General features: G+C 36.0%; 1 protein-coding gene across 1 annotated transcript in view; it reads left to right on the top strand.

The window, feature by feature from the left end:
- XPR1 (xenotropic and polytropic retrovirus receptor 1) overlaps positions 1 to 13,893 on the top strand; it is a 237,692-nt gene extending 223,799 nt beyond the window's left edge. Inside the window, exons 13-15 of the mRNA XM_032862717.1 lie at positions 2,154 to 2,293; positions 7,116 to 7,337; positions 10,661 to 13,893. Of these exons, the coding sequence (XP_032718608.1) occupies positions 2,154 to 2,293; positions 7,116 to 7,337; positions 10,661 to 10,721 (423 nt within the window). The 3' untranslated portion in view covers positions 10,722 to 13,893. The remainder of the gene's footprint in view (positions 1 to 2,153; positions 2,294 to 7,115; positions 7,338 to 10,660) is intronic.
- The last annotated feature ends 991 nt before the right edge of the window (positions 13,894 to 14,884 follow it).

The raw sequence follows: 14,884 nt of genomic DNA, 5'->3' as shown, positions 1-14,884 counted from the left end.
TAATATTCAGTTGATGAATAGTGAAAGCTGTTTTAATAAAGTGAGGACTAAAGTAGGAGAGTCATACAAAGAATGATATATTGGGTAACTTTAGATAAGCAAATGAAGACAGAAAGAAGGGTATTAATTTATACTGATCATTTTTTACATAAGCTATAGCAATAATCCCAATGTGCAGATTTAGAACATATGACCAACAACGGACTAGAACATATCTTTATATATCTCATTTGAAAAGAAAATCAGGGAGCATCTCAGTTGTTAGAGCATGCCACTCTTGATCTCAGGGATGTAGGTTCAAGCTTCATTGGGTATAGAAATTACTTTACAAAAAACTTTTTTTATAAAGAAAGTAAGAAAATCAGTAATGTCAAGTACAAGTCAGAGAGCAGACATGAGTTCAGGTAAATTATGGTCTTTTTGTGCTCACCAGAATGTTATGCCTTATTGCTTCTTACATTGTTCTTGCCTTACTGAACAATGTAATACATTTACTTCTCATGCTGATTGCTTAGATAAACTGTTCATATTTTCATATAAATGTTAATCCATGCCTCCTTTTAAATAGTTCTAACATATTGGCTTCTGTGTAATTAAATTAGTGGATAGTTTTTCATTCAGTTTCCTTATTGCATATTTTCATGACCCTAGGAAATACAGTATATGGTTTCCTACATTATGATTTGCAGATTTATAAGAAAAATGTTCTGCTGGATCGCCACATCCCTTTTAATCTTAAAAAGAAAAATACTGGAATAAAATTCATTTACACAAAAAGGGAAGGAAAGCTATTGGTGGAGTCCAGTGAAGCTTCATTTAAAAATTAAGAACACAGTGAAATGAATCTTAAAATCAGTTCCTAGGGATTAATAGTATATATTGCTGAGTACCACATCTTGGTCCAGGGAGTATTTTTGTTATCTCCATATTAAAACTTCATTTTTCTATGTCTCTGGACCACACGTTAAGTGTATTCCTCCCAAGACTTTCACATTTTTGGTAACATCAGCTCCCGCATAGTCAACTGTGGATCATGTTAAGACTGACTTAAAGTAACACGAAATTGCAGTTCTTCACTGATGAGTTCACTGGATGTGAATTTATCCAAAAACTGCATTATCACTGTATTGGATGGATGGGGGAAGAAACAGGGAGGGTATTAAGTATGTTAAAATCTTCATAAAAATTCATCCTAATCAGTAGTGGATAACATCTCCAATTGATTAATCAAGATATGCCAATATACACACATTATTTAGAAATATGGAGGATAAATACTAGGAGAGATAGCTACAAATCCTGAAATTGTTTGTGGCTAGAGAATGAGAAGAGAAGTGGGCAAGGGGACTGATCTTTTTTTTTGTTAATAGCCTTCTTACATGACTAATACTCCTTTGTTATTAAAAAAAAAATGCAATGGTATAAATACGTGGCATTTCTAGTTTCCATAAGATCTCACAACCTTTAAATACATATATTTAAAGAGCTGATTATCCAGAGATTAATAAGAAACAAATCCATGAATTACAGTTCTAGTCTGCTGGCAATTTGTATACTTGAAACTTTTGTGTAGCTAAAACTGGACTCCTAAATAGTGGATACTAGTACCTATAAGAATTTGAATGCTGTCTTTCCCACGTAAAAATAGTACATTCCTTAAATTCAACCCATGTTTGTGATATCCAAGCTTCATTTTATTTAACAACCTTGAAAAACAAGGTAAAACTCCTTCAAATGCAGAGTAAGGCAATACGAGAATAAAAGTACAAATAACACAGTTAATCTGCTTATCGTTTTGCTCTTGGGTCTTTATTAGCATATGTTGTACATATTAATATATAATCTCAATCAGATCAAGGATCTCATCTGGTTTATATTTCTGGAGTTTAGAAGAGAGCCTGGCATACAGTATGAGAATAAAATATAGTTGTTAAGTAATTAATGAAAATCAATAAAACTTCATTTTGATATTGCACTATTTAAGAATATAAATTAGTGAGATTTTTCTAAAATAGAAAATAAAATAAAAATCAGTTTTCCTCTTTAACTTGTGCTTGTTGGTGGGACATACGTGACTCTTGTTGCTGTGATAGATGTGCTTATTTGTGAGAAACATAATGGTAAGTGTACTCAATTTGCTTATTATTCCTTAGGCCTATTACTACTGTGCCATCATAGAGGATGTGATTCTGCGCTTTGCTTGGACTGTCCAAATCTCAATTACCTCCATGACGTTGTCACCTCATTCTGGGGACATCATTGCTACTGTCTTTGCTCCCCTTGAGGTTTTCCGGTAAGCAAACTACCAGAAAGTCTATCAAAGTTTCTTTCCCCTAGAAGACACACAATACTTATAAATTAGAATTTATTAAAACAGTATTTATACTTGAAAGGCTTATATTTTCCAGCTTTTCTCAAACTTCTCATTAGCCTCAGAGTTGGAAAATCCTACTTGAAGTTCTAAGAGGTTAATTCTTAACAAAGTTAAAAATACAACTAATGATGGCTTATAAGCTTTTTTTAGAATTGGGCTCCATTAGAAGGGTTATGAGTGGAAATTGGGAAATAAAAAGTTTTAGAACAGAAATTAAAATAAAAATCTTTTGAGAATTATTATTTGCAATTTGACATTTTGGGTTATTCAGGCAGCTTTTTCACTAGAAACAAAGGAAATGCCAAAGGAATTGTCTTTTAAACCTTCCTAAAGACATCAGTGATCTAATAAGATAGCCTAAAATCTAAGTAAAACTAGGTACCCCAAGGTAAGCAAAGCATTAAAGCTAATTTTGCACGAAAGAAATTTGCCAAATCTAGAGCAAAAAAGGCACAAATTACAAATAAAAAAATCCTCAAGATATATATATATATTTTTTAAAGTAAGATGAGGGACACCTGGGCGGCTCAGTTAAGTGTCTGACTCTTGATTTCAGCTCAGGTTATGATCTTGGGCTTGTGAGATCGAGCTCTGCATCTGGCTCCATGCTGATCATGGAGCTTGCTTAAGATTCTCTCTGTCTCCTTTTTTCTCTACCCCTTCGTCACTCCTCTTCTCTTAAAAAAAAAATTAAAAAGTAAGATGATATTATGAGCAGCTTTATGCCAATAGAGTAAAAACTTTGGAATGAACAAATTCCTTGAAAAGCACTGTTTATTAAAACCAATAAAGAGATGGACATTAAGGGGGGCATTTGATATAATGAGCACTGGATATTATATAAGACCAGTGTATCACTGAACTGTACCTCTGAAACTGATAATGCCCTATATTTAACTGAATTTAAGTAAATAAAGTCAAGAAAGAAATAGAATATCCGATAGGTTTATATGTATTAAAGAAATCCTATTCATATTAAAATCTTTGTCACAAGGGGGATGTCTAGGTGGCTCAGTAAGTTAAGCACCCAACTTGATTTCAGCTCAGGGTCATAATCTCAATCATGAGATGGAGCCTGTATCAGCTCTGTGCTCAGCAGGGAGTCTGCTGGAGATCTCTCCTTCTCTCTCTCTCTAAAATAAAATCTTTAAAAAAAAATGCTTCTCACAAGGAAAACTGTAGGCCCAGGGAATTCCTCCAAATATATGAGGAGGAATTATCAGTGTATATAAAACTCTGCCAGAGGAAAGATGCAATAAAAGGAACACTTCTGGGGTGGCTCAGTGGGTTAAAGACTCTACCTTCGGCTCAGGTCATGGTCTCCGGGTCCTGGGATCGAGCCCCAAGTCGGGCTCTCTGCTCAGCGGGGAGCCTGCTTCCTCCCTCTCTGCTTGCCTTTCTGCCTACTTGTGATCTCTCTGTCAAATAAATTAAAAAAAAAAAAAAAAAAAGGAACACTTCCCAGTTTTTTTGTGCAGCCAGGATGGCTTTGATATCTAAACCTACGAGGACATTCCAGGAAAGACCAACCAGTCTGTCTCATGTAGAGAAATGCAAAACTCCTGAAGAAAATATTAGCTAATGAATCCAACAACATATAAAAAGCATAATACATCACAACCAGGTTAGTTTCATTTTAGGAATGTGAGTTTTAATATTAAAAATCATTTAACATTTAAAAATTAATCTGTGTTAACTCACCACATTAATAGAATAAAGGGGGGACATCCTTCATGTGTATAGAAAACACCATTGAGAAAAGTCAATACATGTTCAAGAATAATTCAAAGATTATCTACAAAAAACATAAATAAGATCATAATTAGTGGTAAAACACTGTAAGCTCTCCCTTGAGATCGGGAGTGAGATTATTATGCATGTTGTCTCTTCATTTTAACATCAGACTGCAAGTATAGCTAGTGTAGTGGAGGGTGGGGAGGAGAGATTGTGAGAATTAGAAAGGAGTGGCACCTGGGTGGCGCAGTCTGTTAGGTATCCAACTCCTGGTTTCAGTTCAGGTTGTGATCTCAGAGTTGTGAGCTCAAGCCCTGCGTTGGACTCCATCAACAATCTGCTTGAGATTCTTTCTCCCTCTCCTTGGGGCCCCTCCCCCCACTGCCTCGCATGCGTGCCCTCTCTCTCAAATAAATAAATCTTAAAAAAAAAAAATTAGAAAGGAAAAAATAAAACTAATTATTCATCCATGACATGATTGCATATGCAGAAAATTCAAAAGAATTTACAAATAAGCTATTAGAATATGTGTAGCTGCATTCCTGAATACAAGGTCAGTATAAATAAAAATTTCATGTTCTAAAAAACAATCCCAAATAATTAGAAAATGAAATTTTAGAAAACACCATTTTGAATAGCATCAGAATATATTATATACCTAGGAATAAATTTAATGAATGATTATGTGTACAAAAATTGACAAGCCAGTTCTATAATTTATATGGAAACAGGACAAAGAACAGCTAAGACTAGGGGTGCCTGGGTGGCCAGTCAGTTGAGCATCCAGCTCTTGGTTTTGGTGCAGGTCTGATCTTATGGTTGTGAGATAGAGCCCCGCCTCAGGCTTTGTGCTCAGTGTGGAGTCGCTTGGGTTTCTCTCACCCTCTCCTCTGTCCCCCAGCCCCTGCTTGCTTTCTCTGTCTCTAAAAACAAGTGAATTAAAAAAAAAAAAAAAAGACTAGAATAGCCAAGACTATGCTGAAAAGAAAAAAGTTAAAGGACTTATCCTCTCAAATATCAAGACTTACTATATAGCTACAGTAATTAAGACAGTGTCTGGTATTAGTGAAAGAATAGATAAATTGTACACTGGAACAGAATAAGGAGTCCAGAAACAGATCCATACATACATTGACACTACCTGATTTCTGACAAAAGTAGTTTAAATAACGGTGTGGAAAAAGAGGTTCTTTAATAAATGATAATAAGTCAACTGGATATCCATACGGGGGGAAAACGAATCTTGACTCCTACTGTATACTGTATACAAAATCAATTCCAGGTAGACTACAGAACTACATATAAAAGGTAAATCAATAAACTCTCTAGAACATAGGAGAGTGCCATAAAGGCAGCTTTGGGTGTATAATATACTTTTTATTTCTGAGTGGTAATTACACAAGGTGATCACTTTACGGTAATCAAGTTGCCCCACTTAGTGATTTGCAAAATTTTGTAGATCTATGTCATACTTCAATTTAAATGCTTATTTTAAAGAAAGCAGCCTAAAAGAAAGGAATAATGTCAAAGTGGCAGTTAGGTTGACTGCTGACTTCTCAACAGTAACAATGAAAATCAGAAGTCATTAAAATGATACTTTCAGTGTACTGAAAGAAAATGACGGTCTACCTAGAGCTCTTTCTCCATGGAAAATATCTTTCACAAAGGAAAATAAAGGTATTTTCAGACATGTTTATAGCATTCCTCTGAGTCAGGATGGCCACATCCATCACAATACTCTGCTAAAATAAGATTAAACCTGAAAGATAAATATTGAATCTGGAAACAGTATACTTGTTGCTGTTAGTGCTCCTTCTCAATCATGTGTCAACCCTCGTCTTCACTTTCCCAAATTTCTAGGTCTAGGACCTGAGACTCTCCATCACTATAAGACTGACTCCCCTCCCACTTCTTCCTCTTCCACATAGAATGCTGCTTTATGAATTTAAAAAAAAAAAATTTCTAGTAAAGAAAAAAAAAGCTCACTTTTAAAATTCTTGATTATTTCACTTCTTTAAAAATTATTTGCTTAAAAGTAGAATCAGATGTCCTGTAACCCATGAAAACAAAAGCAAAAAACTTCCTTTGAATCTACTTTCCTCCTCCAACTCTTGCCCGTTTCTGTCTCCTCTACAGCAGAACTCTTCAAAAGATGTCTGTACTTGGTATCTCCACTATCTCACACCTCTCCATTCTCCCTTTAATTCAACTCAAGTCTTTTTTCCCCAATACTCAAACTAAATTGCTTTTGTTAATAATCTATAATAATAACAGTAATAGCAGCAAATACTCATGTATTGCCCACCGTGTGCCTGGCACTCTTCTGAGCATTTTATGTGTATTAACTGATGAATCCTCACAACAATCTTCAGGTAGATACTGTTACTATCCCATTTTGCCAATGACACTGAAGCATAAGTTAAGTAACTCATCCCAGGTCGTTATACTCAGTAAATGGTGGAGTCCTGATTTGAATCTAGACCATCTTTCAGAATCTGTGTTCTTGTATCACACTGCCTCCCTCTTTGCTAAATCCAGCATTCAGTTCTCTGTACCTACCTTACTTTATCTCTCAGCAAGGCACTTTTTTCACTTCATTTCTCAGAGGCTTACATCTTCCTAACTATTCCTTCTCAACTCCTTTAGTGGTTCTTGTTCCTCTTCCCAAATTGTAAATGTTGGAATGTTCCAGGGTTTAATCCTCTGCCCACTTCTTTCCTCCACTTATATTATTCCTAATCCCATGACTCGTGCAGTTCTCCAGCCCCAGACTCTCCCTAGAACTGCAGACACATATCCTTCTAGTCACTGGAATTTCCCCCTTTGCCTAAAGCATTCTAGTTCCCTCCCCACCCACCCCCACACCATCTTTTCCTGTTCTAATATCCTAATCCTTCATTCTTTGTTTTTATTTCGTTGAGTGGAAACTTGATAATACTGGGAGGGTTACAGGTTATGATAGCTCAGATTTTATAAATAATTTGCTTACTTACCCCATTTTGCTAAGGCGATTTGTGTGGAACTTCTTCCGCCTGGAGAATGAACATCTGAATAACTGTGGTGAATTCCGTGCCGTGCGGGACATCTCTGTGGCCCCTCTGAATGCAGATGACCAGACACTCCTAGAACAGATGATGGACCAGGATGACGGAGTACGAAACCGCCAGAAGAACCGGCCGTGGAAGTACAGCCAGAGCATATCCTTGCGCCGGCCTCGCCTCGCTTCTCAGTATGTATGGATTCTGCTTTCCAGAGACCAATTTCCTTCAGGTGTTGACACTGGTTAACATTTAAGCCAAAAAGGTATCAGGTTGAACCACATGGAAATCCTGGCATTCAACCATTTTTCACCTACCAAAAACAGCAAGAGCGGCAATTTCATAGAATCCAACCTATAGAATGTCTTAACACAGAGAGTAAAATGTCATTAATACATTAATTAATGCATTAATGCTACGAATTTGATATTAAAAGTACACTGGGGAAAATTTGTTGGAGAATAATTTACTTGACTCTTCAGTATGTTTTGTATACAAATAATTTTCAAGTTACAGACTTTAGGAATCCTGGCTCTGCAACTTGGCCTCTATGTAACCTTGATCAAATTACCTAAATTCTCTATATTGCCCTTCCTCTGAAAATTGAAATTAATATGATCCCTGCTTATAGAGTGGTTATGACATGGGATTTAGACCAGTTTCCTCACAGAAAAAGTTCTTATTTATAAATAGCTTGTATTTATTATTTTTATTTTCTTACCAAAATACCCAAATAGTATTTTTATAAGCCATTAACTTTGTATGATCCTAAAAGGAGCAATAAATATAGACTGTATTGTGGCTGCACTTGGAATTTAGAAACAGATTTCACAGTGGATTGGAATGACAGAGGAGACTTAAGTTGAGCGTGGGTAGTTGTCTAAAGGATAAGAGAACACTTGACTAGGCCAGAGGCACAGTAAAGACAATTAGGGGCAAAAGGGAAGCCATGTGACTAGAACTATAGTGAAAAAAAGAACAAACAAACAAACAAATAGAACCTGTAGCTGAATAGATGAAAAATGATTATAAAAGGCTGGAAAATAAAAGCTTGATCATATAGGTAGGAAGGATTCAAAGATTGTTTTTCTTTTCTTCTTTTTTTTTTTCTTTTTTTTTTTTTTCTAATTCTTTTTTTTTCTTCTTCTTTTTTTTTCTTCTTTTCTTTTTTTTTGGAGAATGTTTTTCGTGGTAGAATGACATGAAAGTAGTATTTTCAGAAGCTTTAATGCCACTGTGCAAGATACGTTGGGAAATGGAACCCTAAAGTCCAGAAAACCAACTGGAAGGCCACCATGGTATTCTGAAGTATCAGACATGGAGGACTTGGGTTAAGATGCTTTACAATAGGACTAAAAATAATATAAGGAGATGTTTTAAAGGACCTAAAAAAATAGGAGGTGGTAATAGTAACCCATAGAGGGGCACCTGGGTGGCTCAGTGGGTTGAAGCCTCTGCCTTCATCTCAGGTCATGATCCCAGGGTCCTGGGATCGAGCCCCACATTGGGCTCTCTGCTCGGCAGGGAGCCTGCTTCCTCCTCTCTCTCTGCCTGCCTCTCTGCCTGCTTGTGATCTCTGTCAAATGGATAAATAAAATCTTTAAAAAAAAAAATAGTAACCCATAGATATAGAAGAGCAGAGGAGAAATTGCCCAAGCTTCAGACAGAATTTACAAGTTCTCTGAAGAGGACAGGTAGAGAAAAGAAAAGCAGGGAGCTAAACCTGAGAAACACAGAGAAAAGGAAAAAAGGAATAAACAAAAGGAGCAAGAAAGGAAGGGCCAGCGAGGTCATTGGGAAGAACATCAAAACAAAACATGAGACTATTGTAGTAAGGACGCAGAGTTTGAAGAAGCAGGAGGAGGGCCTGGGAGGGATGGTTCGGTGAACAAGGTAAGTGCAGCGAAGAACGGGAGGACTGGAGGCAGTTGTGTCGTTGAGCTTATCCTTGTCAGTCACCAGCAGAGGGCAGTCTAAACATACACTATTTCTGCTTCAGAACCAGGGAAGCTCTTTGGCACTAGACTATTATGTTCAATTCCAAGTGTGAAGTGGAAAAACACTGAGATAGTAGACTGCAACCAGAAGAAGATGTTTAGAACAATGGAACAGGTTATGTGCAATGGAGAGAGCAGGAAATCTAAAATAAGAAGTTCAGAATTTGAGTACTCGGTGACTCGCACAGCCTTTAGCACATCCTTTACCTTGCTGAATGTCACTTTCTACCTCTGTCAAGTGGAAATAATGACACCTACTTCACAAAGGACCACTTGTACCTCATAGGGCTTATGAACTGCAGATTATTTTAGTATTATCAAATCCTATTTCTCATCTAGTACAGGAGTGTCTCCCATTGCCTCCTGATTAGATGGCCATCTTATGCTGACTAGAAATTGTCAGTGATAATGAAGTTTATAACTCGATGGGGCACCTAATTTTATTGTTGGATGGTCATTATGGTGGCTAGCTTATGTTAGGCTGAAACATGCTTCTCTGTAACTTTAACCAGTTGGTCCTAGTTGGGCTACCATGTCTTAGTCTCCTCCCTCTTCTACATCATACCCTGTCAACTTTTGAAGACAGCTGTCATGCCTCTCCTTAGGTCTTATCTTCTGCTGGTTTACTCACCTAGTTTCATGTGCACCTCAAATGGCACTATTTCTATCAATGCTCATCATAATTCCTCATATTTATCTCATACTTATGCTTTTTATATCCGTTTTCTCACTTGATATTGATACTGTCTCCATGAGGTAAGAGTACTGTTATGTGAAATGGGTATTATTATTCCTGCTTTATAGAGATGAAAATAATAATGGTCAAAAAGTTACATCATACAATCAGTACTCAAACTCAGATCTTCTTTTTTTACTCAAGTAAATTAACATACAGTGTTTTATTAGTTTCAGGTGTATAATATGATTCACTATTTCTGTGTATTACTCAGCATTCATCACAATAAGTGTACTCTTATTTCCCCCCATCTTCCCACCCGTGTCCCCTCTGGCAATCAGTAGCTTGTTCTGTGTATGTAAGAGTCTGGGTTTTTTGTTTGTCTCTTTTTTTTCTCCTTTTTTTGTTCACTTGTTTTGTTTCTTAAATTCCACATGTGAGTAGGATCATACGATATTTGTCTTTCTCTGACTTACTTCACTTAGCATTTTACTCTCAAAGTCCATCCATATTGTTGCAAATGGCAAGATTTCATTATGCTTTATGGCTGATCAAACTCAGTTCTTCTTCTAGATTGCTTCTTTCTCTGCTATGCATGACTGGCCATTTTTCTTGTCACCTTCTTGTGGTTGCAGTCTAGTTTCTTAATGTTTTTCCAGTAATACCCAAAATTGAGCTTGAACCTCCAGGAATAGTCCATAAGGCATAACTTGGTGCAATATATAATTCCCATTTAAGATGTATTTTTAATGTTGATAAGATGGGATATGTACCTAATACTGTGAACATGTTTGTATTTTAATAATGGACTAAGTGCTTTTTTTCCCCCTTATTCCACTAGATCCAAGGCTCGTGACACTAAGGTATTGATAGAAGACACAGATGATGAAGCTAACACTTGAATCCTCTGAAGTCTAGATTAACATCTTTGGTTTTCCTACTCTACAATTCTTTCCTCGACCAACGCAACCTCTAGTACCTTTCCAGCCGAAAACAGGAGAAGACACATAACACATTTCCGAGCTCTTCCAGATCGGATCCTATGGACTCCAGACAAGCTCACTGTGTTTCTTTTCTTTTCTTCTCATTTAATTTTCATTTTCTATTTTTAAAACAAATATTTACTTCATTTTGCCAATCAGAGGACATTTTAAGGAACAAAAACATAGTATCTTATGGATTGTTTACAATCACAAGGACACAGATACCTATCAGGATGGAAGAACAGGCATTGCAAGGACCCTCTGATGGGACGGTACCGAGATACCTCGGCTTCCGCTGGGCCCGGTTTTGACTGGTTGAAACCGGACATTGATTTTTAAATTTTTTGTCAGTTTATGTGGAGAATTTTTTCCTTTCCTTCATACCCAGCGCAGATGCACTGGCCGCACTTGCAGGGAAAGTGCAACTTAGAGCAGTACCTTCATTCATGAAGCTACTTTTTAATTTGATGTAACTTTTCTTATTTTGGGGAGGGTTACTGGGTGGGTGGGAACTATGATGTATTTGTTGCATATAGTTTTCTCATTATTTATGAAACTTAACCATAAAAGAATGCTATAACTCCTGTGCAATGAAGGTGGTAACAGTGAAAGACGACAGGGGAAACTAATGTTGGACAGCATGTGAGGGTTTAGTCCACAATACCTCTTTCATGAGACAACTCGCACCAGTTTGACTTTTTCTTTTCTTTTCTTTTCTTTTTTAATTTTAAGCCAAAGTTTTATTACTGATTTTTTAAGTTGCTGCTGCTTTAGAATCCTGAGCATGTCTTTCATAACAAAGCATCTATATACTTCTACGTAACCGGTTGAAATTTTTTAAGAGGTCTGATACTTCTTTTTAAGGAACAAATGTGGAATATATTTGCCCATACTCCAACCATAACAACTGAAGTTATGCCTTATTAAGCTTCAGCATCTAGGGTAATGGAAGTATAAACTTTACTGACTCTGAACAAGAAGATAAAGCTATTTCAGAGACTCCCTACACCTTCCTGGATAGTTTTTATTTTGGATTCACTTGCTTTAGCCAGAATTTGGTCAAATTAAAAGTCTGTCTTGGGGAAACCATATTTTTGAGAGCAAAGAACAAATTATCCTTCTCCTGTCACATTACATGAATAAAACAGACCTTGGCAACCATTTCTCCCAGCAGTTTTAAAGGATGAACATTGGATTTCATTCCCTCCTATGAGAGAAAAAACAACCTGCATTTAAGATTTTTGGGGTCTAAACTTGGTGTAAACAAAAGGTATATTTCTTAGACATTATCAGACTCTCATGGTCTGTGCACAATGCCCATTTTTACTTCTTTGTCTAATTTCTTTCCTACGTTCCTAAGTCATCCAAATAAGCCCCCAAACCTTAAAGGATTTTGCTTCCTTGAATGTGGTTGGCATTAAATTGAGCATTTCATTATCTAACAAAATTAATATAAATACCAGAAAAAGTGAAGTGTGTTTTAATCCACCCATCCCCCCCAGGTCCAGATGAAGATTCCAGCATCAACATCAGTGGATTCATGAAAGTACATTACTTCTGCCGTTTTCAGCTTAATCTTAGGCAAAGAAACAAATGAGTGGAAAGGCAGCTGTTATTATCACTTACTTAGTCTTGAAAATACATGGTCACTTGCCCCTTACAATACCCCTGTGGTCAGTAGCTCTTCTACCACATATTGCCAAGTCTTCCTTACACCTGTTGTGATTCTAGTAGATTATATTAAAGTTACTGTTACTACCAAAATTCTATCAATTAACTGACAAATAGTTCATTTTTAAAGGAGTTTATTCCATTTTTATTCTGACAAGCTTCCAAAGTTTTTTCCCTTTCCAAATTGCGAGATTTTTTTTTTTTTTCTGAAAAATCATACAAATTTTTGGCTTTTGTTGTTTTTTTATGTTTTGCCAAGCATGTTCTTTGGCCCAAAACTAAAGAGGAAAAGTTTAATTACTTTTTTTAGTTTAAATAATCATTTATAATAATCAGTGGTAATAATTTAGTGACCTTTAATAGATTAAAGGTTTCATTACTTATACTTGGGATTTTTTTTTTCTAACTATTGTGTTTTTGTACTTTTAAACTATGGGGGAAATATCACTGGTCTGTCAAGAAGTAACAGTAATTATTACTGTTGGCTAAGTCCAGTGGACCAGTCATTTCTTGTACAAATAAAACTGGTGGTACTAATGTGTATCCAGAGCAATTTGAATTGTCAACTTCATTTTCTGTTAGTGGCACTATAGAATGACACACATAAAATCTTATAGTTGACTTCTGATATTTGAACTCCCCAGTGTTTTTCTTTCAGTGTATCCTATGGGCAATTTGATCTTTCTTCAACTGTTAAGATTCTAGACCCTAATCAGTATTATTTTTTTCATAGATAATACAATGTTAGAGTTTGTTCCTTTTCTGATGTGTTTGTCCTTTTAGCATAGTCTGTTCAAGAATGAGAAGACTTATGTAACATTCAGCTTACCATGAGAGATGCTCAAATAAGTATTTAAATACACAGCTTTATGTGCCTCGTGAAGCTGTAGAGAGAAAAGTGGATTTTTCCTCATCAAGAGGAAGCAGTTTGGGAGACAGAGTTTACATTTAAATTTTCTTCCTTGAAAAAAAGGCAATGTGCATTTTTCTCTTCTAAGTTTTAAATGCCCTACCAGTTGCCAATGCTATGTCCTACCTAATGTTTTATTGGAGATGTCTGTACACTGAAACTCTCAGAACTCTTAGGAAATTAATATCACAGAGTCATTTTAAAGGAGTAGCAATCTAACCAAAGGTAAAACTTCATCTGATTTTAGGTTTAGAAAATCTAGTTTTATTTTATTTGAGAATCAGTGTATATCATCAGTTTAAATACTCCCCAAAGGAATAAAAGAGAAGTATTAAATGAATAAAGTTCATTGATATGTATAGAGAAATCAGAAGACAAGGAAAAATGGCTTATTTTCTACTCACAAACATGCACCTATGCTTAAGGCTGCCTACACCATTAAAATGGAATCATTGATGATTTCATGCCATACAGAGAGACAATAAAATGATAAGATTAAGTCATCATTAACTAGGTTATAGTGGTAATTTTATGGAAAATGGAAAGAAGTTGAAAACCCATATGCAACTTTCTTTTCCAGTGTCTTTCATTTTTCTACTTAAGAAAGCTGCTCAGCTTCAGAGTCAGAAGCAATGCTGTGAGAGTATACTAGTCTCCTCATCAGTAACCTATATGGCCTCTTAAGGAAAATGGGGCCTAGCCCCCAGGATCTGCAACTCCCCAAAGTTTTCAGCATGAGAGTTTTAAGATTTTAATAGATTTTTACCAGAAGTAAGTTGTTGATATAGGGTCTCCTTCCACCATAGTCTGACCAAAGTACATTCATAACTACAGAAAGCAGTGCATCCTTTCTTAAGAGGTGAACTAAGGCGAGTTAAGAATAAAAAACAAGTAACCTATTACTGAGTTGTACTGGCATCAGAGTAACAGACATTTAGGTGAAGAAATTAAAATGATTGTGGAGATGGCAGAGAAGAGTGGGCAGGTGTTGGATTGTGGCAGCCAGAAGCAGGGCAGTTAAAAAGTGTGTGAAATCAGTGGCATCACTCATGCCTCGCTGTCGCCATTAGTGGTTGTGCTGGGAGAGACCTGCCTTTATTTTCCCATCATTTTTTTTTTTTATTAACTTTGCATTATTCAGGAAATAATGCCCAAATGCAATTTCCTAAGCAATGACTAGGAAAACTTCTTAACCTAAGGAAACTAATTTAGGAAATAACCCTATCCATGGCATTATTTTATTCAAAAACTTAAGATTCTCTGAAGTGATTGCACTGTTTGGTAAACAAATTTCAGAATACAGTTCTCCTTAATTTGCATGAAATTTTCCTGCCTCAGAAAATAAGTACTTCTTGCTATATAACATATTTAAATTTTTTTAATTAAGATTGCTTCTCAGATTAAAAAAAATCATATCGAATCTGTGGCTTTTTCAACTACAAAATTGCCACACTTTTCTCAAATCTAATAAAGCCAGCATCATTACATATAAAATCAGTAG

This window comes from Lontra canadensis, unplaced genomic scaffold (assembly GCF_010015895.1).
Source record: "Lontra canadensis isolate GAN:19392208 unplaced genomic scaffold, GSC_riverotter_1.0 scaffold24, whole genome shotgun sequence".
Lineage (NCBI taxonomy): Eukaryota > Metazoa > Chordata > Mammalia > Carnivora > Mustelidae > Lontra > Lontra canadensis.
Note: the sequence above shows the minus strand (reverse complement) of the source record. Positions and strands in the feature narration are given on the sequence as shown.